At 50.9% G+C, this 26453-nt stretch overlaps 1 protein-coding gene across 1 annotated transcript in view; it reads right to left on the bottom strand.

Annotated features, from left to right (window-relative positions):
* Nucleotides 1-26453, bottom strand: part of LOC120982016 (unconventional myosin-Ie-like) — a 37334-nt gene that overhangs the window by 486 nt on the left and 10395 nt on the right. The window contains exons 3-27 of the mRNA XM_040411875.1: nt 24529-24618; nt 22588-22682; nt 21093-21180; nt 20921-21010; nt 19970-20101; nt 18963-19097; nt 18750-18882; nt 18452-18648; nt 17549-17629; nt 16613-16699; nt 16455-16541; nt 16181-16348; nt 3701-3786; nt 3460-3541; nt 2523-2629; nt 2346-2444; nt 2117-2261; nt 1922-2036; nt 1670-1839; nt 1442-1587; nt 1218-1364; nt 982-1139; nt 831-896; nt 550-739; nt 121-302 (exon numbers count right to left, since the gene is read on the bottom strand). Of these exons, the coding sequence (XP_040267809.1) occupies nt 121-302; nt 550-739; nt 831-896; nt 982-1139; nt 1218-1364; nt 1442-1587; nt 1670-1839; nt 1922-2036; nt 2117-2261; nt 2346-2444; nt 2523-2629; nt 3460-3541; nt 3701-3786; nt 16181-16348; nt 16455-16541; nt 16613-16699; nt 17549-17629; nt 18452-18648; nt 18750-18882; nt 18963-19097; nt 19970-20101; nt 20921-21010; nt 21093-21180; nt 22588-22682; nt 24529-24618 (3076 nt within the window). The remainder of the gene's footprint in view (nt 1-120; nt 303-549; nt 740-830; nt 897-981; nt 1140-1217; nt 1365-1441; nt 1588-1669; nt 1840-1921; nt 2037-2116; nt 2262-2345; nt 2445-2522; nt 2630-3459; nt 3542-3700; nt 3787-16180; nt 16349-16454; nt 16542-16612; nt 16700-17548; nt 17630-18451; nt 18649-18749; nt 18883-18962; nt 19098-19969; nt 20102-20920; nt 21011-21092; nt 21181-22587; nt 22683-24528; nt 24619-26453) is intronic.

Raw genomic sequence — 26453 nt, 5'->3', positions numbered from 1 at the left:
ATCACCCCAGCGAGTTCATGGATATTCTATAACCCAACCACCGGGGTGCCAGCCCATACTGAGCCGTGGTCTACATGCCTGCCAGGTTTTGTTTGCCGGCCCCTATTGGGACTTACGCACCTTCTCGGACAATCTCCAGGACGTCCTCTGCATTGAAGCTGAGCTCATCTGTGTCCTGGGCATCGTAGGCATAAAGCGCGCGGCAGCGAGGGAGCTGAGGCTGGGGCTTGGGTTTAGGTGTTGGCTTTGCTCTCCCTCCTCCGGGGACAGGTTTCACTTCCTTGGAACGTCTCCTGAGGACTCTAGAAGACAAAGCTTGTGTTACATGAGAAAAGGCAGATCCATTACCCCATCCTAGATGAGCACTTGGTGACTTCTCCTCTTCCTGGGGTCCGTACCCCCCTTTCACACCACATGTGGACCCCCCAGCAGTTCTACTGATTGAACTCCATATTCTGGCCTTTCCCACTCTTCTGATCTGATTGACGACCTGCTTTGGGTTAGCCAGAGACCACCCATCTGCTCTCCCACCCTTCCCGCCATTCTCACCCTGCCACTCCCTGATCAGGGACGTTCATGAAGCCCAGGTCTATTTTGGCAGGTGGTGCTTTGGCCATAGGACTGGCCCCCTGTCTTGGTAAGCTTGGCTGCTCCACGCTGCTCTGTCTAGACGTGAAGGACATCCTTTGTGTCAGCCGGAGTTGGGGGTTCCTGCTGCCTCCATTGGCTCTTGGTGCTCCTAGGGACCAAAGAGAAGACATTTATGTACAGGACGCCCCAGTGATCGATGAACCTGAAGGACTGTTCCCGTGTACACAGATCCTACTCACCACGGCCCACGGCACCACTCTGACCACCAAGGTACCGGCTTTTTCGGTTATCCTTCCGGGTGGGTCCTGCAGAGTGGAGGTAATCAGGAATGTGTCACTTCCAGTTTTTCTCGATGCCTGACACTTATGTAAGAACCCAGATTTTACTTACTAGAATCTGAGGGTAACCCGGGTCCGATGCTAACCGCCAATGCCTTTCCAGAGACCTTGAGGGATGCCACATCACCCAATCCTTTCTGGAACTGGATCTGTCGAGACCCTGCAGCCCCCCAGGGTGTCCACCCCTCTTTCTTCACCTTAAACTCCAGCCTAGGAGGGAAGAAGATCTAAGTCTGGTTCCATTGACAGGGTTGACTTCTCCACGGAAGAGAGACTACAGCCACTCACTGGTTGCTGAACCTCGGCAGCAGCTTCTTCTGCATCCTCTCCTCATATCGCTTGTAGAGAAGGCTGAGAAGCTCTGTCTTGAAGACGCTCTCCAGGACGCTGTCATACTGCACCTCGTGGATGATGAGGAAGTCATCCTGCAGCGAACTGTGGAGAGAGCGGCCATCACACCCCTGCCCGATCCTCATTTATCCCCCTGTCAATCACTCTATCACGGTAATTACCTTAACGATACCGACTGGATATCCTTCAGCTCTATCTTCCTCTTCAGAACCTCCTTTATCTGGCCCTTCTCCAGTCCTTGCTTCACTTTTTCTCGGCCAATCAGATACAGGAATTTGGGAGTCAACACCAGGTCTCTTTTCAGCGTCTACGAGTATTGATATCATTATCACCTGCATCTCCTGAGCGTCTGCCAGGATGTTAGGAATTGTTCCCGACAGGTTCCTTACCTTGAAACGTCGATCGTACTTCACCACTGTGTCAGCAAAATCAATCCGTTCTCTGCGTCCGACAAACTGGCGCAACTCTGGCCGGCCGTCCATGCCAATGTAGTCCCCCACAAAGTTCCTGTTGATGCTGTTCCTCCGTCTTTCCTTCTTGTTCAGGACAATGGTGGATGCTGGTGACAGAATGGGTGGTAGATCGTGACTATGTGACGGCGACCACACTGATCCCACCAGGGCGCTCCCTCGGCCACCTACCTTCCTCTCTCATGCGGATGTACTTGCGCACTGCTGTGTGCTTACGCCAGGCTTTCTGAATAACGCGTGCGAAGCCGTCGTATTTCCTCTCCCTCATTTCTTCCAACAAGAAGAGCTACGTACATGAGAAAACCATGAGGAACGGTGACCCCCCCCCAGGTGCCATGTCAGTGGAACACCCCTCGCCCGACTTACAGATTCTGGGGCTTTGATGAACACCTTGGTTTTGCCCAGCTGGTACTGGTCAGCGTCCATGTTCACTGCCTGCAGCAGGTGGAGGACTCCCTTCTTCTCGTCTCCTCTCCATTCCGGCCACGTCTCCCGTGTCAGTATGGCGTACCTACAGGAGCACACACTGGTAAGAAACCTCTGGAACCAGGGAACAAGTCAGCCGTACACGTACATACAACATACTGCTATATACCGGTTAAGAAACTTCTGGAAGACTCTACGGTACGCATACCCTGCGCGTCGCACACGTATGTTCTCTCGAAGACCCAGATATTCTACCTGATGCTTCACTCTGGAGGGGAAGAAGCGACTCACGGTCAAATATCACTTGCGAGCCGCACATCAGATTAACCCCTTCCTCTCCACCTACCTGCTGTCCTCCCAGTCGCGCGGTTTCTTAGTCTCGTTGGGCTTGATGCAGCGGATGTAGTGGGGGGTGCACTTCATCAGCGTCTGCACCAGATCATTGGCTTGTTTCTTAGGAAAGAGAACATACTTGAGTCACAAGACAATCCAGAGCAGAGCGCCCCTCGCAGGAACCTTACATAGAGATCCTGACACAGAAACCCAGAACTTTACAGAGAGATGCCGACACAGAAACCCGGAACTTTACAGAGAGATCCCGACACAGAAACCGGGAACCTTACATAGAGATCCCGACACAGAAACCCGGAACCTTACAGAGAGATCCCGACACAGAAACCCAGAACCTTACATAGAGGTCCCGACACAGAAACCCAGAACCTTACATTGAGATCCCGACAGAAACCCAGAACCTTACAGAGAGACCCTGACACAGAAACACAGAACCTTACATAGAGGTCCCGACACAGAAACCCAGAACCTTACATTGAGATCCCGACAGAAACCCAGAACCTTACATAGAGATCCCGACACAGAAACCCAGAACCTTACATAGAGATCCTGACACAGAAACCAGGAACCTTACAGAGAGACCCTGACACAGAAACCCAGAACCTTACATAGAGATCCCGACACAGAAACCCGGAACCTTACATAGAGATCCTGACACAGAAACCCAGAACCTTACATAGAGATCCCGACACAGAAACCCAGAACCTTACATAGAAATCCTGACACAGAAACCCAGAACCTTACAGAGAGATCCTGACACAGAAACCCAGAACCTTACAGAGAGACCCTGAGAAACCTGGAAGCCTCCTGACATGCAGAGACAGCATGCAGTGAGTCAGACATTCAGTCCACCTCATAGACATGAATTTCCCTGTGAGGCACCATTTGCACTGATGTCGGGGGGATACGGCACACATAGGGGGGTCACTCACCTTGATCTTGCTGCTGGCTGTGCTCGGACGTCCTTTCTTATCTGCGTTGAGATTCTCCGGAAAGCGAGCTCTGATAAATGGTCTGAACGACACAAGACAAGATTGTCAGCTTCAGATTACTGGTGAAAACTGCACGATGGGAATCACTGCTGCTGCACACCGCCAGAATCCGCCACCTGCACTGCAGGAGGTGCGGATCCAGCGCCTGTGGTCAGTGCGGGCCGGTAACGGACAGACTCACATCTCACTGCTCTGCATAAGTTCTATAAGGTCGGTGAATAAAACATCCCTGTTCCGCTCGCAGAATCCCTCAGCTGTGTACGAGACCTGGATGGGGATAACAGGGTTAATTGGAGCAGAATATCCTCCTCCTCCATATAAACCCTCCTCCTCCATATAAATCCTCCTCCTCCTTCATATAAATCCTCCTCTTCCATATAAATCCTCCTCTTCCATATAAATCCTCCTCCATATAAATCCTCCTCCTCCTTCTCCATATAAATCCTCCTCCTCCTTCTCCATATAAATCCTCCTCCATATAAATCCTCCTCTTCCTCCATATAAATCCTCCTCTTCCTCCATATAAATCCTCCTCTTCCTCCTCCATATAAATCCTCCTCCATATAAATCCTCCTCTTCCTCCTCCATATAAATCCTCCTCTTCCTCCTCCATATAAATCCGCCTCCATATAAATCCTCCTCTTCCTCCTCCATATAAATCCTCCTCCTCCTCCTTCTCCATATAAATCCTCCTCCTCCTCCTTCTCCATATAAATCCTCCTCCTCCTCCTCCTTCTCCATATAAATCCTCCTCCTCCTCCTCCTCCTTCTCCATATAAATCCTCCTCCTCCTCCTCCATATAAATCCTCCTCCTCCTCCTCCTTCTCCATATAAATCCTCCTCCTCCTCCTCCTTCTCCATATAAATCCTCCTCCTCCTCCTTATCCATATAAATCCTCCTCCTCCTCCATATAAATCCTCCTCCTCCTTCTCCATATAAATCCTCCTCCTCCTCCTCCTTCTCCATATAAATCCTCCTCCTCCTCCTCCTTCTCCATATAAATCCTCCTCCTCCTCCTCCTTCTCCATATAAATCCTCCTCCTCCTCCATATAAATCCTCCTCCTCCTCCATATAAATCCTCCTCCTCCTCCTCCATATAAATCCTCCTCCTCCATATAAATCCTCCTCCTCCTCCTCCTCCATATAAATCCTCCTCCTCCATATAAATCCTCCTCCTCCTTCTCCATATAAATCCTCCTCCTCCTCCTTCTCCATATAAATCCTCCTCCTCCTCCTTCTCCATATAAATCCTCCTCCTCCTCCTTCTCCATATAAATCCTCCTCCTCCTCCTTCTCCATATAAATCCTCCTCCTCCTTCTCCATATAAATCCTCCTCCTCCTTCTCCATATAAATCCTCCTCCTCCTTCTCCATATAAATCCTCCTCCTCCTTCTCCATATAAATCCTCCTCCTCCTTCTCCATATAAATCCTCCTCCTCCTTCTCCATATAAATCCTCCTCCTCCTTCTCCATATAAATCCTTCTCCTCCTCCTCCTCCATATAAATCCTCCTCCTCCTCCTCCTCCTCCATATAAATCCTCCTCCTCCTCCATATAAATCCTCCTCCTCCATATAAATCCTCCTCCTCCTCCTTCTCCATATAAATCCTCCTCCTCCTCCTTCTCCATATAAATCCTCCTCCTCCTCCATATAAATCCTCCTCCTCCTCCTTCTCCATATAAATCCTCCTCCTCCTCCTTCTCCATATAAATCCTCCTCCTCCATATAAATCCTCCTCCTCCTCCATATAAATCCTCCTCCTCCTCCATATAAATCCTCCTCCTCCATATAAATCCTCCTCCTCCTCCTCCATATAAATCCTCCTCCTCCTCCTCCATATAAATCCTCCTCCTCCTCCTCCATATAAATCCTCCTCCTCCATATAAATCCTCCTCCTCCTCCATATAAATCCTCCTCCTCCTCCATATAAATCCTCCTCCTCCTCCTTCTCCATATAAATCCTCCTCCTCCTCCTTCTCCATATAAATCCTCCTCCTCCTCCTTCTCCATATAAATCCTCCTCCTCCTCCTTCTCCATATAAATCCTCCTCCTCCTCCTTCTCCATATAAATCCTCCTCCTCCTCCTTCTCCATATAAATCCTCCTCCTCCTCCTTCTCCATATAAATCCTCCTCCTCCTTCTCCATATAAATCCTCCTCCTCCTCCTTCTCCATATAAATCCTCCTCCTCCTCCTTCTCCATATAAATCCTCCTCCTCCTTCTCCATATAAATCCTCCTCCTCCTTCTCCATATAAATCCTCCTCCTCCTTCTCCATATAAATCCTCCTCCTCCTCCATATAAATCCTCCTCCTCCTTCTCCATATAAATCCTCCTCCTCCTTCTCCATATAAATCCTCCTCCTCCTCCATATAAATCCTCCTCCTCCTCCATATAAATCCTCCTCCTCCTTCTCCATATAAATCCTCCTCCTCCTCCTTCTCCATATAAATCCTCCTCCTCCTCCTTCTCCATATAAATCCTCCTCCTCCTCCTTCTCCATATAAATCCTCCTCCTCCTCCTTCTCCATATAAATCCTCCTCCTCCTCCTTCTCCATATAAATCCTCCTCCTCCTTCTCCATATAAATCCTCCTCCTCCTTCTCCATATAAATCCTCCTCCTCCTCCTTCTCCATATAAATCCCCCTCCTCCTCCTTCTCCATATAAATCCCACTCCTCCTCCTTCTCCATATAAATCCTCCTCCTCCTTCTCCATATAAATCCTCCTCCTCCTTCTCCATATAAATCCTCCTCCTCCTCCATATAAATCCTCCTCCTCCTTCTCCATATAAATCCTCCTCCTCCTCCTCCTTCTCCATATAAATCCTCCTCCTCCTCCTTCTCCATATAAATCCTCCTCCTCCTCCTCCTTCTCCATATAAATCCTCCTCCTCCTCCATATAAATCCTCCTCCTCCTCCTCCATATAAATCCTCCTCCTCCATATAAATCCTCCTCCTCCTCCTCCATATAAATCCTCCTCCTCCTCCATATAAATCCTCCTCCTCCTCCATATAAATCCTCCTCCTCCTTCTCCATATAAATCCTCCTCCTCCTCCTCCTTCTCCATATAAATCCTCCTCCTCCTCCTTCTCCATATAAATCCTCCTCCTCCTCCTTCTCCATATAAATCCTCCTCCTCCTCCATATAAATCCTCCTCCTCCTCCTCCATATAAATCCTCCTCCTCCATATAAATCCTCCTCCTCCTCCTCCATATAAATCCTCCTCCTCCTCCATATAAATCCTCCTCCTCCTCCATATAAATCCTCCTCCTCCTCCTTCTCCATATAAATCCTCCTCCTCCTCCTTCTCCATATAAATCCTCCTCCTCCTCCTTCTCCATATAAATCCTCCTCCTCCTCCTTCTCCATATAAATCCTCCTCCTCCTCCTTCTCCATATAAATCCTCCTCCTCCTTCTCCATATAAATCCTCCTCCTCCTTCTCCATATAAATCCCCCTCCTCCTCCTTCTCCATATAAATCCCACTCCTCCTCCTTCTCCATATAAATCCTCCTCCTCCTTCTCCATATAAATCCTCCTCCTCCTTCTCCATATAAATCCTCCTCCTCCTCCATATAAATCCTCCTCCTCCTTCTCCATATAAATCCTCCTCCTCCTCCTCCTTCTCCATATAAATCCTCCTCCTCCTCCTTCTCCATATAAATCCTCCTCCTCCTCCTCCTTCTCCATATAAATCCTCCTCCTCCTCCATATAAATCCTCCTCCTCCTCCTCCATATAAATCCTCCTCCTCCATATAAATCCTCCTCCTCCTCCTCCATATAAATCCTCCTCCTCCTCCTCCATATAAATCCTCCTCCTCCATATAAATCCTCCTCCTCCTTCTCCATATAAATCCTCCTCCTCCTCCTTCTCCATATAAATCCTCCTCCTCCTCCTTCTCCATATAAATCCTCCTCCTCCTCCTTCTCCATATAAATCCTCCTCCTCCTTCTCCATATAAATCCTCCTCCTCCTTCTCCATATAAATCCTCCTCCTCCTTCTCCATATAAATCCTCCTCCTCCTTCTCCATATAAATCCTCCTCCTCCTTCTCCATATAAATCCTTCTCCTCCTCCTCCTCCATATAAATCCTCCTCCTCCTCCTCCTCCTCCTCCATATAAATCCTCCTCCTCCTCCATATAAATCCTCCTCCTCCATATAAATCCTCCTCCTCCTCCTTCTCCATATAAATCCTCCTCCTCCTCCTTCTCCATATAAATCCTCCTCCTCCTCCATATAAATCCTCCTCCTCCTCCATATAAATCCTCCTCCTCCTCCTTCTCCATATAAATCCTCCTCCTCCATATAAATCCTCCTCCTCCTCCATATAAATCCTCCTCCTCCATATAAATCCTCCTCCTCCTCCTCCATATAAATCCTCCTCCTCCATATAAATCCTCCTCCTCCTCCTTCTCCATATAAATCCCCCTCCTCCTCCTTCTCCATATAAATCCCACTCCTCCTCCTTCTCCATATAAATCCCACTCCTCCTCCTTCTCCATATAAATCCTCCTCCTCCTTCTCCATATAAATCCTCCTCCTCCTTCTCCATATAAATCCTCCTCCTTCTCCATATAAATCCTCCTCCTCCATATAAATCCTCCTCCTCCTTCTCCATATAAATCCTCCTCCTCCTTCTCCATATAAATCCTCCTCCTCCTTCTCCATATAAATCCTCCTCCTCCTTATAAATCCTCCTCCTCCTTCTCCATATAAATCCTCCTCCTCCTTCTCCATATAAATCCTCCTCCTCCTTCTCCATATAAATCCTCCTCCTCCTTCTCCATATAAATCCTCCTCCTCCTTCTCCATATAAATCCTTCTCCTCCTCCTCCTCCATATAAATCCTCCTCCTCCTTCTCCATATAAATCCTCCTCCTCCTCCTTCTCCATATAAATCCTCCTCCATATAAATCCTCCTCCTCCTCCTTCTCCATATAAATCCTCCTCCTCCTCCTTCTCCATATAAATCCTCCTCCTCCTCCTTATAAATCCTCCTCCTCCTTCTCCATATAAATCCTCCTCCTTCTCCATATAAATCCTCCTCCTTCTCCATATAAATCCTCCTCCTCCATATAAATCCTCCTCCTTCTCCATATAAATCCTCCTCCTCCTCCTTCTCCATATAAATCCTCCTCCTCCTCCTTCTCCATATAAATCCTCCTCCTCCTTCTCCATATAAATCCTCCTCCTCCATATAAATCCTCCTCCATATAAATCCTCCTTTTCCATATAAATCCTCCTCCTCCATATAAATCCTCCATATAAATCCTCCTCCATATAAATCCTCCTTTTCCATATAAATCCTCCTCTTCCTCCTCCATATAAATCCTTCTCTTCCTCCTCCTCCATATAAATCCCCCTCCTCCACCTCCATATAAATCCTCCTCCTCCTTCATATAAATCCTCCTCCTTCATATAAATCCTCCTCCTTCTCCATATAAATCCTCCTCCTTCTCCATATAAAGCCTCCTCCTCCTCCATATAAATCCTCCTCCTTCTCCATATAAATCCTCCTCCTCCTCCATATAAATCCTCCTCCTCCTCCTCCTTCTCCATATAAATCCTCCTCCTTCTCCATATAAATCCTCCTCCTCCTCCTTCTCCATATAAATCCTCCTCCTCCTCCATATAAATCCTCCTCCTCCTCCTCCATATAAATCCTCCTCCTCCTCCTTCTCCATATAAATCCTCCTCCTCCATATAAATCCTCCTCCTCCTTCTCCATATAAATCCTCCTCCTCCTCCTTCTCCATATAAATCCTCCTCCTCCTCCTTCTCCATATAAATCCTCCTCCTCCTCCATATAAATCCTCCTCCTCCTCCTCCATATAAATCCTCCTCCTCCTCCTTCTCCATATAAATCCTCCTCCTCCTCCTCCTCCATATAAATCCTCCTCCTCCTCCTCCATATAAATCCTCCTCCTCCATATAAATCCTCCTCCTCCTTCTCCATATAAATCCTCCTCCTCCTCCTTCTCCATATAAATCCTCCTCCTCCTCCATATAAATCCTCCTCCTCCTCCTCCATATAAATCCTCCTCCTCCTCCTCCTCCATATAAATCCTCCTCCTCCATATAAATCCTCCTCCTCCTTCTCCATATAAATCCTCCTCCTCCTCCTTCTCCATATAAATCCTCCTCCTCCTCCTTCTCCATATAAATCCTCCTCCTCCTCCATATAAATCCTCCTCCTCCTCCTCCATATAAATCCTCCTCCTCCTCCTTCTCCATATAAATCCTCCTCCTCCTCCTCCTCCATATAAATCCTCCTCCTCCTCCTCCATATAAATCCTCCTCCTCCATATAAATCCTCCTCCTCCTTCTCCATATAAATCCTCCTCCTCCTCCTTCTCCATATAAATCCTCCTCCTCCTCCTTCTCCATATAAATCCTCCTCCTCCTCCATATAAATCCTCCTCCTCCTCCTCCATATAAATCCTCCTCCTCCTCCTCCTCCATATAAATCCTCCTCCTCCTCCTCCTCCTCCTCCATATAAATCCTCCTCCATATAAATCCTCCTCCTCCTCCATATAAATCCTCCTCCTCCATATAAATCCTCCTCCTCCTTCTCCATATAAATCCTCCTCCTCCTCCATATAAATCCTCCTCCTCCTTCTCCATATAAATCCTCCTCCTCCTCCTTCTCCATATAAATCCTCCTCCTCCTCCTTCTCCATATAAATCCTCCTCCTCCTCCATATAAATCCTCCTCCTTCTCCATATAAATCCTCCTCCTTCTCCATATAAATCCTCCTCCTCCTCCTTCTCCATATAAATCCTCCTCCTCCTCCTTCTCCATATAAATCCTCCTCCTCCTCCTTCTCCATATAAATCCTCCTCCTCCTCCATATAAATCCCACTCCTCCTCCTTCTCCATATAAATCCTCCTCCTCCTCCATATAAATCCTCCTCCTTCTCCATATAAATCCTCCTCCTCCTCCATATAAATCCTCCTCCTCCTTCTCCATATAAATCCTCCTCCTCCTTCTCCATATAAATCCTCCTCCTCCTTCTCCATATAAATCCTCCTCCTCCTTCTCCATATAAATCCTCCTCCTCCTTCTCCATATAAATCCTCCTCCTCCTTCTCCATATAAATCCTCCTCCTCCTTCTCCATATAAATCCTTCTCCTCCTCCTCCATATAAATCCTCCTCCTCCTTCTCCATATAAATCCTCCTCCTCCTCCTTCTCCATATAAATCCTCCTCCTCCTTCTCCATATAAATCCTCCTCCTCCTTCTCCATATAAATCCTCCTCCTCCTTCTCCATATAAATCCTCCTCCTCCTTCTCCATATAAATCCTCCTCCTCCTTCTCCATATAAATCCTCCTCCTCCTTCTCCATATAAATCCTCCTCCTCCTTCTCCATATAAATCCTTCTCCTCCTCCTCCATATAAATCCTCCTCCTCCTTCTCCATATAAATCCTCCTCCTCCTTCTCCATATAAATCCTCCTCCTCCTTCTCCATATAAATCCTTCTCCTCCTCCTCCATATAAATCCTCCTCCTCCTTCTCCATATAAATCCTCCTCCATATAAATCCTCCTCCTCCTCCTTCTCCATATAAATCCTCCTCCTCCTCCTTCTCCATATAAATCCTCCTCCTCCTCCTTATAAATCCTCCTCCTCCTTCTCCATATAAATCCTCCTCCTTCTCCATATAAATCCTCCTCCTTCTCCATATAAATCCTCCTCCTCCTCCTCCTTCTCCATATAAATCCTCCTCCTCCTCCTCCATATAAATCCTCCTCCTCCTCCTTCTCCATATAAATCCTCCTCCTCCTCCTTCTCCATATAAATCCTCCTCCTCCTCCTTCTCCATATAAATCCTCCTCCTCCTCCTTCTCCATATAAATCCTCCTCCTCCTCCTCCTCCATATAAATCCTCCTCCTCCTTCTCCATATAAATCCTCCTCTTCCTCCTCCATATAAATCCTCCTCTTCCTCCTCCATATAAATCCTCCTCCTCCATATAAATCCTCCTCCATATAAATCCTCCTTTTCCATATAAATCCTCCTTTTCCATATAAATCCTCCTCCTCCATATAAATCCTCCATATAAATCCTCCTCCATATAAATCCTCCTTTTCCATATAAATCCTCCTCTTCCTCCTCCATATAAATCCTTCTCTTCCTCCTCCTCCATATAAATCCTCCTCTTCCTCCATATAAATCCTCCTCTTCCTCCTCCTCCATATAAATCCCCCTCCTCCACCTCCATATAAATCCTCCTCCTCCTTCATATAAATCCTCCTCCTCCTTCATATAAATCCTCCTCCTCCTTCATATAAATCCTCCTCCTCCTTCATATAAATCCTCCTCCTTCTCCATATAAATCCTCCTCCTCCTTCATATAAATCCTCCTCCTTCTCCATATAAATCCTCCTCCTTCTCCATATAAAGCCTCCTCCTCCTCCATATAAATCCTCCTCCTTCTCCATATAAATCCTCCTCCTCCTCCTCCATATAAATCCTCCTCCTTCTCCATATAAATCCTCCTTCTCCTCCTTCTCCATATAAATCCTCCTCCTCCTTCTCCATATAAATCCTCCTCCTCCTTCTCCATATAAATCCTCCTCCTCCATATAAATCCTCCTCCTCCATATAAATCCTCCTTTTCCATATAAATCCTCCTCTTCCTCCTCCATATAAATCCTTCTCTTCCTCCTCCTCCATATAAATCCTCCTCTTCCTCCATATAAATCCTCCTCTTCCTCCATATAAATCCTCCTCTTCCTCCATATAAATCCCCCTCCTCCACCTCCATATAAATCCCCCTCCTCCACCTCCATATAAATCCTCCTCCTCCACCTCCATATAAATCCTCCTCCTCCTCCATATAAATCCTCCTCCTCCTCCATATAAATCCTCCTCCTTCATATAAATCCTCCTCCTTCTCCATATAAATCCTCCTCCTTCTCCATATAAATCCTCCTCCTCCTCCATATAAATCCTCCTCCTCCTCCATATAAATCCTCCTCCTTCTCCATATAAAGCCTCCTCCTCCTCCATATAAATCCTCCTCCTTCTCCATATAAATCCTCCTCCTCCTTCTCCATAGAAATCCTCCTCCTCCTCCTTCTCCATAGAAATCCTCCTCCTCCTCCTTCTCCATAGAAATCCTCCTCCTTCTCCATAGAAATCCTCCTCCTCCTCCATAGAAATCCTCCTCCTCCTCCATAGAAATCCTCCTCCTCCTCCATAGAAATCCTCCTCCTCCTCCATATAAATCCTCCTCCTCCTCCATATAAATCCTCCTCCTCCTCCATATAAATCCTCCTCCTCCTCCATATAAATCCTCCTCCTCCTCCATATAAATCCTCCTCCTTCATATAAATCCTCCTCCTTCATATAAATCCTCCTCCTTCTCCATATAAATCCTCCTCCTTCTCCATATAAATCCTCCTCCTTCTCCATATAAATCCTCCTCCTTCTCCATATAAAGCCTCCTCCTCCTCCATATAAATCCTCCTCCTTCTCCATATAAATCCTCCTCCTCCTCCTCCTTCTCCATAGAAATCCTCCTCCTTCTCCATAGAAATCCTCCTCCTTCTCCATAGAAATCCTCCTCCTTCTCCATAGAAATCCTCCTCCTCCTCCTTCTCCATATAAATCCTCTTCCTTAACCCTAACCCTAACCCTAACCCTAATATAAATCCTCCTCCTTCATATAAATCCTCCTCCTTCTCCATATAAATCCTCCTCCTTCTCCATATAAAGCCTCCTCCTCCTCCATATAAATCCTCCTCCTTCTCCATATAAATCCTCCTCCTCCTCCATATAAATCCTCCTCCTCCTCCTCCTTCTCCATATAAATCCTCCTCCTCCTCCTTCTCCATATAAATCCTCCTCCTCCTCCTTCTCCATATAAATCCTCCTCCTCCTCCATATAAATCCTCCTCCTCCTCCTCCTCCATATAAATCCTCCTCCTCCATATAAATCCTCCTCCTCCTTCTCCATATAAATCCTCCTCCTCCTCCTTCTCCATATAAATCCTCCTCCTCCTCCTTCTCCATATAAATCCTCCTCCTCCTCCATATAAATCCTCCTCCTCCTCCTCCATATAAATCCTCCTCCTCCTCCTTCTCCATATAAATCCTCCTCCTCCTCCATATAAATCCTCCTCCTCCTCCTCCATATAAATCCTCCTCCTCCATATAAATCCTCCTCCTCCTTCTCCATATAAATCCTCCTCCTCCTTCTCCATATAAATCCTCCTCCTCCTCCTCCTTCTCCATATAAATCCTCCTCCTCCTCCTTCTCCATATAAATCCTCCTCCTCCTCCATATAAATCCTCCTCCTCCTTCTCCATATAAATCCTCCTCCTCCTCCTTCTCCATATAAATCCTCCTCCTCCTCCATATAAATCCTCCTCCTCCTCCATATAAATCCTCCTCCTCCTCCATATAAATCCTCCTCCTCCTCCTCCTCCATATAAATCCTCCTCCTCCTCCTCCATATAAATCCTCCTCCTCCTCCTCCATATAAATCCTCCTCCTCCTCCATATAAATCCTCCTCCTCCTCCTTCTCCATATAAATCCTCCTCCTCCTTCTCCATATAAATCCTCCTCCTCCTCCATATAAATCCTCCTCCTCCTTCTCCATATAAATCCTCCTCCTCCTCCTTCTCCATATAAATCCTCCTCCTCCTTATAAATCCTCCTCCTCCTCCTTCTCCATATAAATCCTCCTCTTCCTCCTCCATATAAATCCTTCTCTTCCTCCTCCTCCATATAAATCCTCCTCTTCCTCCATATAAATCCTCCTCTTCCTCCTCCTCCATATAAATCCTCCTCCTCCTCCTCCATATAAATCCTCCTCCTTCTCCATATAAATCCTCCTTCTCCTCCTTCTCCATATAAATCCTCCTCCTCCTTCTCCATATAAATCCTCCTCCTCCATATAAATCCTCCTCCTCCATATAAATCCTCCTTTTCCATATAAATCCTCATCTTCCTCCTCCATATAAATCCTTCTCTTCCTCCTCCTCCATATAAATCCTCCTCTTCCTCCATATAAATCCTCCTCTTCCTCCATATAAATCCCCCTCCTCCACCTCCATATAAATCCCCCTCCTCCACCTCCATATAAATCCTCCTCCTCCTCCATATAAATCCTCCTCCTCCTCCATATAAATCCTCCTCCTCCTCCATATAAATCCTCCTCCTTCATATAAATCCTCCTCCTTCTCCATATAAATCCTCCTCCTTCTCCATATAAATCCTCCTCCTTCTCCATATAAAGCCTCCTCCTTCTCCATATAAAGCCTCCTCCTCCTCCATATAAATCCTCCTCCTTCTCCATAGAAATCCTCCTCCTCCTTCTCCATAGAAATCCTCCTCCTCCTCCTTCTCCATAGAAATCCTCCTCCTTCTCCATAGAAATCCTCCTCCTTCTCCATATAAATCCTCCTCCTCCTCCATATAAATCCTCCTCCTCCTCCATATAAATCCTCCTCCTCCTCCATATAAATCCTCCTCCTCCTCCATATAAATCCTCCTCCTCCTCCATATAAATCCTCCTCCTCCTCCATATAAATCCCCCTCCTCCTCCATATAAATCCTCCTCCTTCTCCATATAAATCCTCCTCCTTCTCCATATAAATCCTCCTCCTTCTCCATATAAAGCCTCCTCCTCCTCCATATAAATCCTCCTCCTTCTCCATATAAATCCTCCTCCTCCTTCTCCATAGAAATCCTCCTCCTTCTCCATAGAAATCCTCCTCCTTCTCCATAGAAATCCTCCTCCTTCTCCATAGAAATCCTCCTCCTCCTCCTTCTCCATAGAAATCCTCCTCCTTCTCCATAGAAATCCTCCTCCTTCTCCATATAAATCCTCCTCCTCCTCCATATAAATCCTCCTCCTCCTCCATATAAATCCTCCTCCTCCTCCATATAAATCCTCCTCCTCCATATAAATCCTCCTCCTCCTCCATATAAATCCTCCTCCCTCCTCCTCCTCCATATAAAGCCTCCTCCTCCTCCATATAAAGCCTCCTCCTCCTCCATATAAAGCCTCCTCCTCCTTCTCCATATAAATCCTCCTCCTCCTCCATATAAATCCTCCTCCTCCTCCATATAAATCCTCCTCCTCCTCCTCCATATAAATCCTCCTCCTCCTCCATATAAATCCTCCACCTCCTCCATATAAATCCTCCACCTCCTCCTCCATATAAATCCTCCTCTTCCTCCTCCATATAAATCCTCCACCTCCTCCTCCATATAAATCCTCCTCCTCCTCCATATAAATCCTCCTCCTTCTCCTCCATATAAATCCTCCTCCTCCTCCATATAAATCCTCCTCCTCCTCCATATAAATCCTCCTCCTCCTCCATATAAATCCTCCTCCTCCTCCTCCATATAAATCCTCCTCCTCCATATAAATCCTCCTCCTCCATATAAATCCTCCTCCTCCTCCTCCTCCTCCATATAAATCCTCCTCCTCCATCTCCATATAAATCCTCCTCCTCCTCCTCCATATAAATCCTCCTCCTCCTCCTCCATATAAATCCTCCTCCTCCTCCTCCATATAAATCCTCCTCCTCCTCCATATAAATCCTCCTCCTCCTCCATATAATCCCGCCAATCACACAGCGCATTCCTTCCCTGGCTGTATATGCTGGCCGCACCCGTCCTCACCTTCCCGGCGTAGTGGTGGATGATAAATCCTTTATTCCAGCTGTTGAAGTGCTCGTGGCTGCCAATGGCCGCCTGGAGCTTCTGCAGTAGTGTCTGGTCGGCGCCTTCGCCCTTTGCGTGCATCGTGGCACAGACATCGTCCAAGACGCTCATAATTCCCGGAGGACTCTGTGGAAAGACAGAGACAAGATGGACGCTACACCTGCTGGAGGCGTGTGGAAATCTGCGGGGTGACCCTCAGCAGGAGGGCAGCGGCTGGCACGGCCGCACTCACCAATTTATTCTCAATCAGGTCACACACAATCTTGTTGTTAAAGTACTCGATAGGATTCCAATGGATCCCCTCCTGCACATACTCCTCCTGGAAGAGAAGAGGGGCGCGTCAGCAGGACCACCACGAGGGGCACACAGACCCCCGGACAGATGCCTCACCTGCTCCGCCTTTAGGGTCAGCTCAATGAAGATCTGCTGAAGCTTCTCGTTCACAAAATTTATGCAAAACTGTTCAAAGCCGTTTTTCTGTAGAAGAGAGAGAGGCCTGAAAAATACCTGCACCCCATATACACAGGGAGATCCCCCCATATACCATCCCCCAGCACCCCATATACACAGGGAGATCCCCCATATACCATCCCCCAGCACCCCATATACACAGGAAGATTCCCCCCCCATATACCATCCCCCAGCACCCCATATACACAGAAAGATTCACCCCCATATACCATCCCCCATATACACAGGGAGATCCCCCCAGATACCATCCCCCAGCACCCCATATACACAGGGAGATCCCCCCCATATACCATCCCCCAGCACCCCATATACACAGGGAGATCCCCCCAGATACCATCCCCCAGCACCCCATATACACAGGGAGATCCCCCCCATATACCATCCCCCAGCACCCCATATACACAGGGAGATCCCCCCAGATACCATCCCCCAGCACCCCATATACACAGGGAGATCCCCCCCAGATACCATCCCCCAGCACCCCATATACACAGGGAGATTCCCCCCAGATACCATCCCCCAGCACCCCATATACACAGGGAGATTCCCCCCAGATACCATCCCCCAGCACCCCATATACACAGGGAGATTCCCCCCAGATACCATCCCCCAGCACCCCATATACACAGGGAGATCCCCCCCAGATACCATCCCCCAGCACCCCATATACACAGGGAGATCCCCCCCATATACCATCCCCCAGCACCCCATATACACAGGGAGATCCCCCCCAGATACCATCCCCCAGCACCCCATATACACAGGGAGATTCCCCCCAGCACCCCATATACACACTCACGTATTCTCATGTCCCTATAGGAGGCCATATGGCACATCTATACCCCTCCTCCTTACCTGAAATATCTCAAATCCATAAATGTCTAGAACCCCAATATTATATTCTTCAGTGTCCTTCCGCATGGCTTTATTGACAGCCTAGAGAATAAAACCATTATATACAGGGCGGTATATGATCTATAGATGTACGGTATATAATAGACAGGGCGGTATATGATCTACAGATGTACGGTATATAATAGACAGGGCGGTATATGATCTATAGATGTACGGTATATAATAGACAGGGCGGTATATGATCTATAGATGTACGGTATATAATAGACAGGGCGGTATATGATCTATAGATGTACGGTATATAATAGACAGGGCGGTATATGATCTATAGATGTACGGTATATAATAGACAGGGCGGTATATGATCTATAGATGTACGGTATATAATAGACAGGGCGGTATATGATCTATAGATGTACGGTATATAATAGACAGGGCGGTATATGATCTATAGATGTACGGTATATAATAGACAGGGCGGTATATGATCTATAGATGTACGGTATATAATAGACAGGGCGGTATATGATCTATAGATGTACGGTATATAATAGACAGGGCGGTATATGATCTATAGATGTACGGTATATAATAGACAGGGCGGTATATGATCTATAGATGTACGGTATATAATAGACAGGGCGGTATATGATCTATAGATGTACGGTATATAATAGACAGGGCGGTATATGATCTATAGATGTACGGTATATAATAGACAGGGCGGTATATGATCTATAGATGTACGGTATATAATAGACAGGGCGGTATATGATCTATAGATGTACGGTATATAATAGACAGGGCGGTATATGATCTATAGATGTACGGTATATAATAGACAGGGCGGTATATGATCTATAGATGTACGGTATATGATATTGGGGGTCATCTTGTTCTCACCTCCACCAGGTAATCGAAGAGTCGGGTGTACAGAGCCTTGGAGAGCGCGTCACGTGTGAAACACGCCTGCTCCACGTTCAGCGTCACGTCGATCACCTCGGATTTTCCTCCCCATTTACTGTCCATTTTGCGGCTGGTCAACTTCTCCATTAACCGAGACTGGTCGATGCCAAGAAGATAGGCTGGGAATGCCAGGACTGCCAGGACACACATGGCAAGGGTTAATGGACGAACCTTGCCTGCCCCCCCCCCCCCATATGTCGAAGGTTAATATACCCCCCCCTTCCCCCGCACTCACAGTCCTCGCTCTCCACCATGGCGTAGTTGCCGCTCTCCCGGAAAGTGATGTTCCCCAGGTGCAGGATCCCGACCACGATCTGCAGAACACAAGCCTGGTCCTCATGGGTGAGTCCAACCACGTCCATTGCCGCCTGTAGGGAGGAGTATGCAGCATGAGGACAGAACCGGGAGTGGCGCCCCCACTGGTGCTAGTGTCCGTGGCATTACCCACCATGGTTTCCGTGAACTCCTTCTTGTCGCTGACATCCTCCACGTTGTAGACGGCGGACTGGTTGAGATAGAAGTAATAATCGGGGGAGGTGATCCCAAGGTTCTCCCGATCCTCAGAACTTGCCCCTTCCATTAGCTACAAGATGAGCGAGGAGACGGTCAGCCCTGGTGGCGGCCAAGAGAGCACGAGGGAGGCGGGCAGGAGAGCGCGAGGGAGGCGGGCAGGAGAGCGCGAGGGAGGTGGGCAGGAGAGCGCGAGGGAGGTGGGCAGGAGAGCGCGAGGGAGGCGGGCGGGCCGGCAGCCAGGAGAGCGCGAGGGAGGCGGTCAGCCCTGGTGGCGGCCAGGACAGCGCGAGGGAGGCGGTCAGCCCTGGTGGCGGCCAGGACAGCGCGAGGGAGGCGGGCAGGACAGCGCGAGGGAGGCGGGCAGGACAGCGCGAGGGAGGCGGGCAGGAGAGCGCGAGGGAGGCGGGCAGGAGAGCGCGAGGGAGGCGGGCAGGAGAGCGCGAGGGAGGCGGGCAGGAGAGCGCGAGGGAGGCGGGCAGGAGAGCGCGAGGGAGGCGGGCAGGAGAGCGCGAGGGAGGCGGGCAGGAGAGCGCGAGGGAGGCGGGCGGGCGGGCCGGCAGCCAGGAGAGCGCGAGGGAGGCGGTCAGCCCTGGTGGCGGCCAGGACAGCGCGAGGGAGGCGGTCAGCCCTGGTGGCGGCCAGGACAGCGCGAGGGAGGCGGGCGGGCCGGCGGCCAGGACAGCGCGAGGGAGGCGGGCGGGCCGGCGGCCAGGACAGCGCGAGGGAGGCGGGCGGGCCGGCGGCCAGGACAGCGCGAGGGAGGCGGGCGGGCCGGCGGCCAGGACAGCGCGAGGGAGGCGGGCGGGCCGGCGGCCAGGACAGCGCGAGGGAGGCGGGCGGGCCGGCGGCCAGGACAGCGCGAGGGAGGCGGGCGGGCCGACGGCCAGGACAGCGCGAGGGAGGCGGGCGGGCCGACGGCCAGGAGAGAGCGGGGGCACCCACCTGGTAGAAGATGTGGAAGTTCCTCTCTCCTGAATTCTGACTGACCACACGAGACTTCTCCAGTAGGAAATTAGATATCCGACCCCCGTCCGGCTCCCCTCCCCGACTGAACTGAATCTCAAAGTATTTACCCTGTGGAGAGCACAGTGCAGAGCATCGCATCAGTACACAGCGGTAGACCATCGCTCCCTCCTCCAGAGACACAGTGATATAGCCGGCAGATTATCACTCCTCTGACCCCTCCAGCTGACCGTCGCTCTCTCCACTTCCCCCTGATGCACAGTGATATATCCTGCAGATCATCACTCCTCTGACCCCTCCAGCTGACCGTCGCTCTCTCCACTTCCCCCTGATGCACAGTGATATTATATCCTGCAGATCATCACTCCTCTGACCCCTCCCGCTGACCGTCGCTCCCTCCACCTCCCCCTGGTGCACAGTGATATTATATCCTGCAGATCATCACTCCTCTGACCCCTCCCGCTGACCGTCGCTCCCTCCACCTCCCCCTGGTGCACAGTGATATTATATCCTGCAGATCATCACTCCTCTGACCCCTCCAGCTGACCGTCGCTCCCTCCACCTCCCCTGGTGCACAGTGATATTATATCCTGCAGATCATCGCTCCCTCCACCTCCCCCTGGTGCACAGTGATATTAGATCCTGCAGATCATCACTCCTCTGACCCCTCCAGCTGACCGTCGCTCCCTCCACCTCCCCTGGTGCACAGTGATATTATATCCTGCAGATCATCGCTCCCTCCACCTCCCCCTGGTGCACAGTGATATTAGATCCTGCAGATCATCACTCCTCTGACCCCTCCACCTCCCCTGGTGCACAGTGATATTAGATCCTGCAGATCATCACTCCTCTGACCCCTCCACCTCCCCTGGTGCACAGTGATATTAGATCCTGCAGATCATCGCTCCCTCCACCGGTCTGAAGACTCACGAATCTGCTGGAGTTGTTGTTCCTCACGGTCTTCGCGTTCCCGAACGCTTCCAGCAATGGGTTGGACTTGAGGATAATGTCCTTCACGTGCTGGAAGAAGAGAAGTGATGAGCTGCGGAGGACACGGGCCCCCCCCCCTCCCCCGTACAGGAGCCGATCCCTGATGAGGTACCTGAACCTTGGGCCCTCCGCCCGACACCTTGGACACGTAGGCCATGATGTACTTGGCTGCCACCGTTTTCCCGGCTCCGCTCTCCCCGCTGCAGTGAGAAGACAGGTCAGTACACCAGTAATACACAGCGCCATATCCTGCAGATTATCCCTCCTCTGACCCCTCAAGATACACAGCGCCATATCCTGCAGATTATCCCTCCTCTGACCCCTCAAGATACACAGCGCCATATCCTGAAGACTATCCCTCCTCTGACCGCTCCAGATACACAGCGCCACGCGCATATCCTGCAGACTATCCCTCCTCTGACCCTCCAGATACACAGCGCCATATCCTGCAGATTATCCCTCCTCTGACCCCTCAAGATACACAGCACCATATCCTGCAGACTATCCCTCCTCTGACCCCTCCAGATACGCAGCGCCATATCCTGCAGACTATTACTCCTCTGACCCCTCCAGATACACAGCGCCATATCCTGCAGACTATCCCTCCTCTGACCCCTCCAGATACACAGCGCCATATCCTGCAGACTATCCCTCCTCTGACCCCTCCAGATACTCAGCGCCATATCCTGCAGACTATTACTCCTCTGACCCCTCCAAATACACAGCGCCATATCCTGCAGACTATCACTCCTCTGACCCCTCCAGATACACAGCGCCATATCCTGCAGATTATCCCTCCTCTGACCCCTCAAGATACACAGCACCATATCCTGCAGACTATCCCTCCTCTGACCCCTCCAGATACGCAGCGCCATATCCTGCAGACTATCACTCCTCTCACCCCTCAAAATACACAGCGCCATATCCTGCAGATTATCCCTCCTCTGACCCCTCAAGATACACAGCGCCATATCCTGCAGACTATCCCTCCTCTGACCCCTCCAGATACGCTGCGCCATATCCTGCAGACTATTACTCCTCTGACCCCTCCAGATACACAGCGCCATATCCTGCAGACTATCCCTCCTCTGACCCCTCCAGATACTCAGCGCCATATCCTGCAGACTATTACTCCTCTGACCCCTCCAAATACACAGCGCCATATCCTGCAGACTATTACTACTCTGACCCCTCCAGATACACAGCGCCATATCCTGCAGACTATTACTCCTCTGACCCCTCCAGATACACAGCGCCATATATCCTGCAGACTATCACCCCTCTGACCCCTCCAGATACACAGCGCCATATATCCTGCAGACTATTACCCCTCTGACCCCTCCAGCAGACCATCGCTTCCTCCTCCAGATACACAGCGCCATAACCTGCAGATTATCACTCCTCTGACCCCTCCAGCAGACACACAGCACCATATGCTGCAGATTATCCCTCCTCTGACCCCTCCAGCAGACCATCGCTCCCTCCTCCAGATACACAGTGATACCAGTACTGGTGGAGAGGGCGCACTCTGTGGGGGCACCAGCTCAGTGGCCCCAGTGTTTGTGGGGCCCCCAGTGCGGCTGTAAGCTATCCTGTAGGAGGCGCACCTGATGATCACGCACTGGTTCTCTCCGTCTATCAGCATGTTCCGGTACATTGTGTCAGCCAGGGCGTAGATGTGCGGGGGGTTCTCATACTGAGCCTGTAGGGGGCGCAAACACAAGAGACGTCACCTCTGTATGAAGCCTCAGGACGGAGAGGAAGCGGCACAGCCGCCTGTCAGTGAATGGAGACACATACATCACACCCATCATCCACAAGACCATTACAGATGCTGCAGTACCACATACCGGCCACTGGGGGCAGCAGAGAACAGGAGAAAAGTTTCCCAACTTTAGGAAGTTGCCCAGCGGTGTCACATGGTGCTGAGTAGCCAATCAGAGAGCAGCATGTGAAGGGTGGGATGAGGCGAGGGGTGACTCACATCCTGTCAGCTGATTCCACACCTTGGTACAAGCTTCAGGTGTGACATAGGTAACTACAAGGGGTGCAGAGTGTGTGGTCACACCTGGGGCCAGGAGCCCGAGGGCCCCATCAGGAGACCAGTAGTGTGAATAGAGCATGATTGGTGGGGCCCTGGAGCTACGTTACCCTTCTGCCCCCGATTGGCTAATGACGACCATGTGACAGGCCGTATCCGCCCTCTCTGCTCTGAGGGGCCCCGTCTGCAGATGAGGCGCTGGCTTAGTTATTATCCGAGTCATGTCACTGACTTATAGGAGAGCCGCCTCCCATCTGGCGGCATCAGAGGCGGGGCTTGTTCAGAGCTCATTTGCATCCCTTCTTCCCAGAATTCCAGAGGAGCACGGCCTGTAAGTCTCCTCGCACCGATTACGGAGAGATCCTGCGCCCCAAACACAGGCGGCATCTGGACAGCGACATTTGACACATGGCGCAAAAAAAGTGGTACAACTTTACACTGCCACGGCACCACGCGTCTGTGACTGCTGTGTCGCGGTGATGCACAGACGCCATTATCATTACAACACATGTGGTGCGGCACGTGTAGCCCCCGCCTAATGGTGTTGTGGATGATGAGGGTGATATATGACAGCGGGACGCATCATCCTGTGTCCCCCAAATGTCAGCAGCAGTACACTGGGTTCTGCTGAATATTATACCGCTCCTGAGGAGACGGACACACCGCCAGCGAGGAGGATACAGACGGACACACCGCCAGCGAGGAGGATACAGACAGACACACCGCCAGCAAGGAGGATACAGACGGACACACCGCCAGCAAGGAGGATACAGACGGACACACCGCCAGCGAGGAGGATACAGATACACCGCCAGCAAGGAGGATACAGACGGACACACCGCCAGCGAGGAGGATACAGACGGACACACCGCCAGCGAGGAGGATACAGACAGACACACCGCCAGCAAGGAGGATACAGACGGACACACCGCCAGCGAGGAGGATACAGATACACCGCCAGCAAGGAGGATACAGACGGACACACCGCCAGCGAGGAGGATACAGACGGACACACCGCCAGCGAGGAGGATACAGATACACCGCCAGCGAGGAGGATACAGATACACCGCCAGCGAGGAGGATACAGACGGACACACCGCCAGCAAGGAGGATACAGACGGACACACCGCCAGCGAGGAGGATACAGACAGACACGCCGCCAGCAAGGAGGATACAGACGGACACGCCGCCAGCGAGGAGGATACAGACGGACACGCCGCCAGCGAGGAGGATACAGACGGACACACCGCCAGCGAGGAGGATACAGACAGACCGCCAGCAAGGAGGATACAGACAGACACACCGCCAGCGAGGATGATACAGACGGACACACCGCCAGCGAGGAGGATACAGACAGACACACCGCCAGCGAGGAGGATACAGATACACCGCCAGCAAGGAGGATACAGACAGACACACCGCCAGCGAGGAGGATACAGACGGACACACCGCCAGCGAGGAGGATACAAATACACCGCTGCTGACCACTTATCAGATTTGTACTCACCGCTCCCTGGTACATCTCTATCTCCTTATCTGTAAAATACGGCAGCTGCTTAAAAGGGTTAACAGAGATCAACACTGGACCAATGTATGTCTGAAAGGGTTAAGGAAGCCGCACACAAAATGGAGGCCACTATCACCAGTAAGACCCAGACACCTGCAGCAGAGAGACCGGCTACTGGGGTCATAACATGTCAGAAGTCGCCCCCTCCTCTGTGTACGGTCAGTCGTCCTCCGGTGATGTCACCCCCTCCTCTGTGTACGGTCAGTCGTCCTCCGGTGATGTCACCCTCTCCTCTGTGTACGGTCAGTCGTCCTCCGGTGATGTCGCTCCCCCTCCTCTGTGTACGGTCAGTCGTCCTCCGGTGAGGTCACCCCCTCCTCTGTGTACGGTCAGTCGTCCTCCGGTGATGTCGCTCCCCCTCCTCTGTGTACGGTCAGTCGCCCTCCGGTGATGTCACCCCCTCCTCTGTGTACGGTCAGTCGTCCTCCGGTGATGTCGCTCCCCCTCCTCTGTGTACAGTCAGTCCCCCTCCGGTGATGTCGCTCCCCCTCCTCTGTGTACCGTAACAGTCGTCCTCCGGTGATGTCGCTCCCTCTCCTCTGTGTATGGTTTGTCCTCCGGTGATGTCGCTCCCCCTCCTCTGTGTACGGTCAGTCGTCCTCCGGTGATGTCGCTCCCCCTCCTCTGTGTACGGTCAGTCGTCCTCCGATGATGTCGCTCCCCCTCCTCTGTGTACGGTCAGTCGCCCTCCGGTGATGTCACCCCCTCCTCTGTGTACGGTCAGTCGCCCTCCGGTGATGTCGCTCCCCCTCCTCTGTGTACGGTCAGTCGTCCTCCGGTGATGTCGCTCCCCCTCCTCTGTGTACGGTCAGTCGTCCTCCGATGATGTCGCTCCCCCTCCTCTGTGTACGGTCAGTCGCCCTCCGGTGATGTCGCTCCCCCTCCTCTGTGTACGGTCAGTCGTCCTCCGGTGATGTCACCCCCTCCTCTGTGTACGGTCAGTCGCCCTCCGGTGATGTCACCCCCTCCTCTGTGTACGGTCAGTCGTCCTCCGGTGATGTCGCTCCCCCTCCTCTGTGTACAGTCAGTCGCCCTCCGGTGATGTCGCTCCCCCTCCTCTGTGTACCGTAACAGTCGTCCTCCGGTGATGTCACCCTCTCCTCTGTGTATGGTTTGTCCTCCGGTGATGTCGCTCCCCCTCCTCTGTGTACGGTCAGTCGTCCTCCGGTGATGTCGCTCCCCCTCCTCTGTGTACGGTCAGTCGTCCTCCGATGATGTCGCTCCCCCTCCTCTGTGTACGGTCAGTCGCCCTCCGGTGATGTCGCTCCCCCTCCTCTGTGTACGGTCAGTCGTCCTCCGGTGATGTCGCTCCCCCTCCTCTGTGTACGGTCAGTCGTCCTCCGGTGATGTCGCTCCCCCTCCTCTGTGTACGGTCAGTCGCCCTCCGGTGATGTCGCTCCCCCTCCTCTGTGTACGGTCAGTCGCCCTCCGGTGATGTCACCCCCTCCTCTGTGTACGGTCAGTCGTCCTCCGGTGATGTCGCTCCCCCTCCTCTGTGTACGGTCAGTCGTCCTCCGGTGATGTCGCTCCCCCTCCTCTGTGTACGGTCAGTCGCCCTCCGGTGATGTCACCCCCTCCTCTGTGTACAGTCAGTCGTCCTCCGGTGATGTCGCTCCCCCTCCTCTGTGTACGGTCAGTCGCCCTCCGGTGATGTCACCCCCTCCTCTGTGTACGGTCAGTCGTCCTCCGGTGATGTCGCTCCCCCTCCTCTGTGTACGGTCAGTCGTCCTCCGATGATGTCGCTCCCCCTCCTCTGTGTACGGTCAGTCGCCCTCCGGTGATGTCACCCCCTCCTCTGTGTACAGTCAGTCGCCCTCCGGTGATGTCACCCCCTCCTCTGTGTACGGTCAGTCGCCCTCCGGTGA

Source organism: Bufo bufo, chromosome 11, assembly GCF_905171765.1.
Source record: "Bufo bufo chromosome 11, aBufBuf1.1, whole genome shotgun sequence".
NCBI classification, from domain to species: Eukaryota; Metazoa; Chordata; class Amphibia; order Anura; family Bufonidae; genus Bufo; species Bufo bufo.
This window is presented reverse-complemented; position numbering and strand designations above follow the sequence as displayed.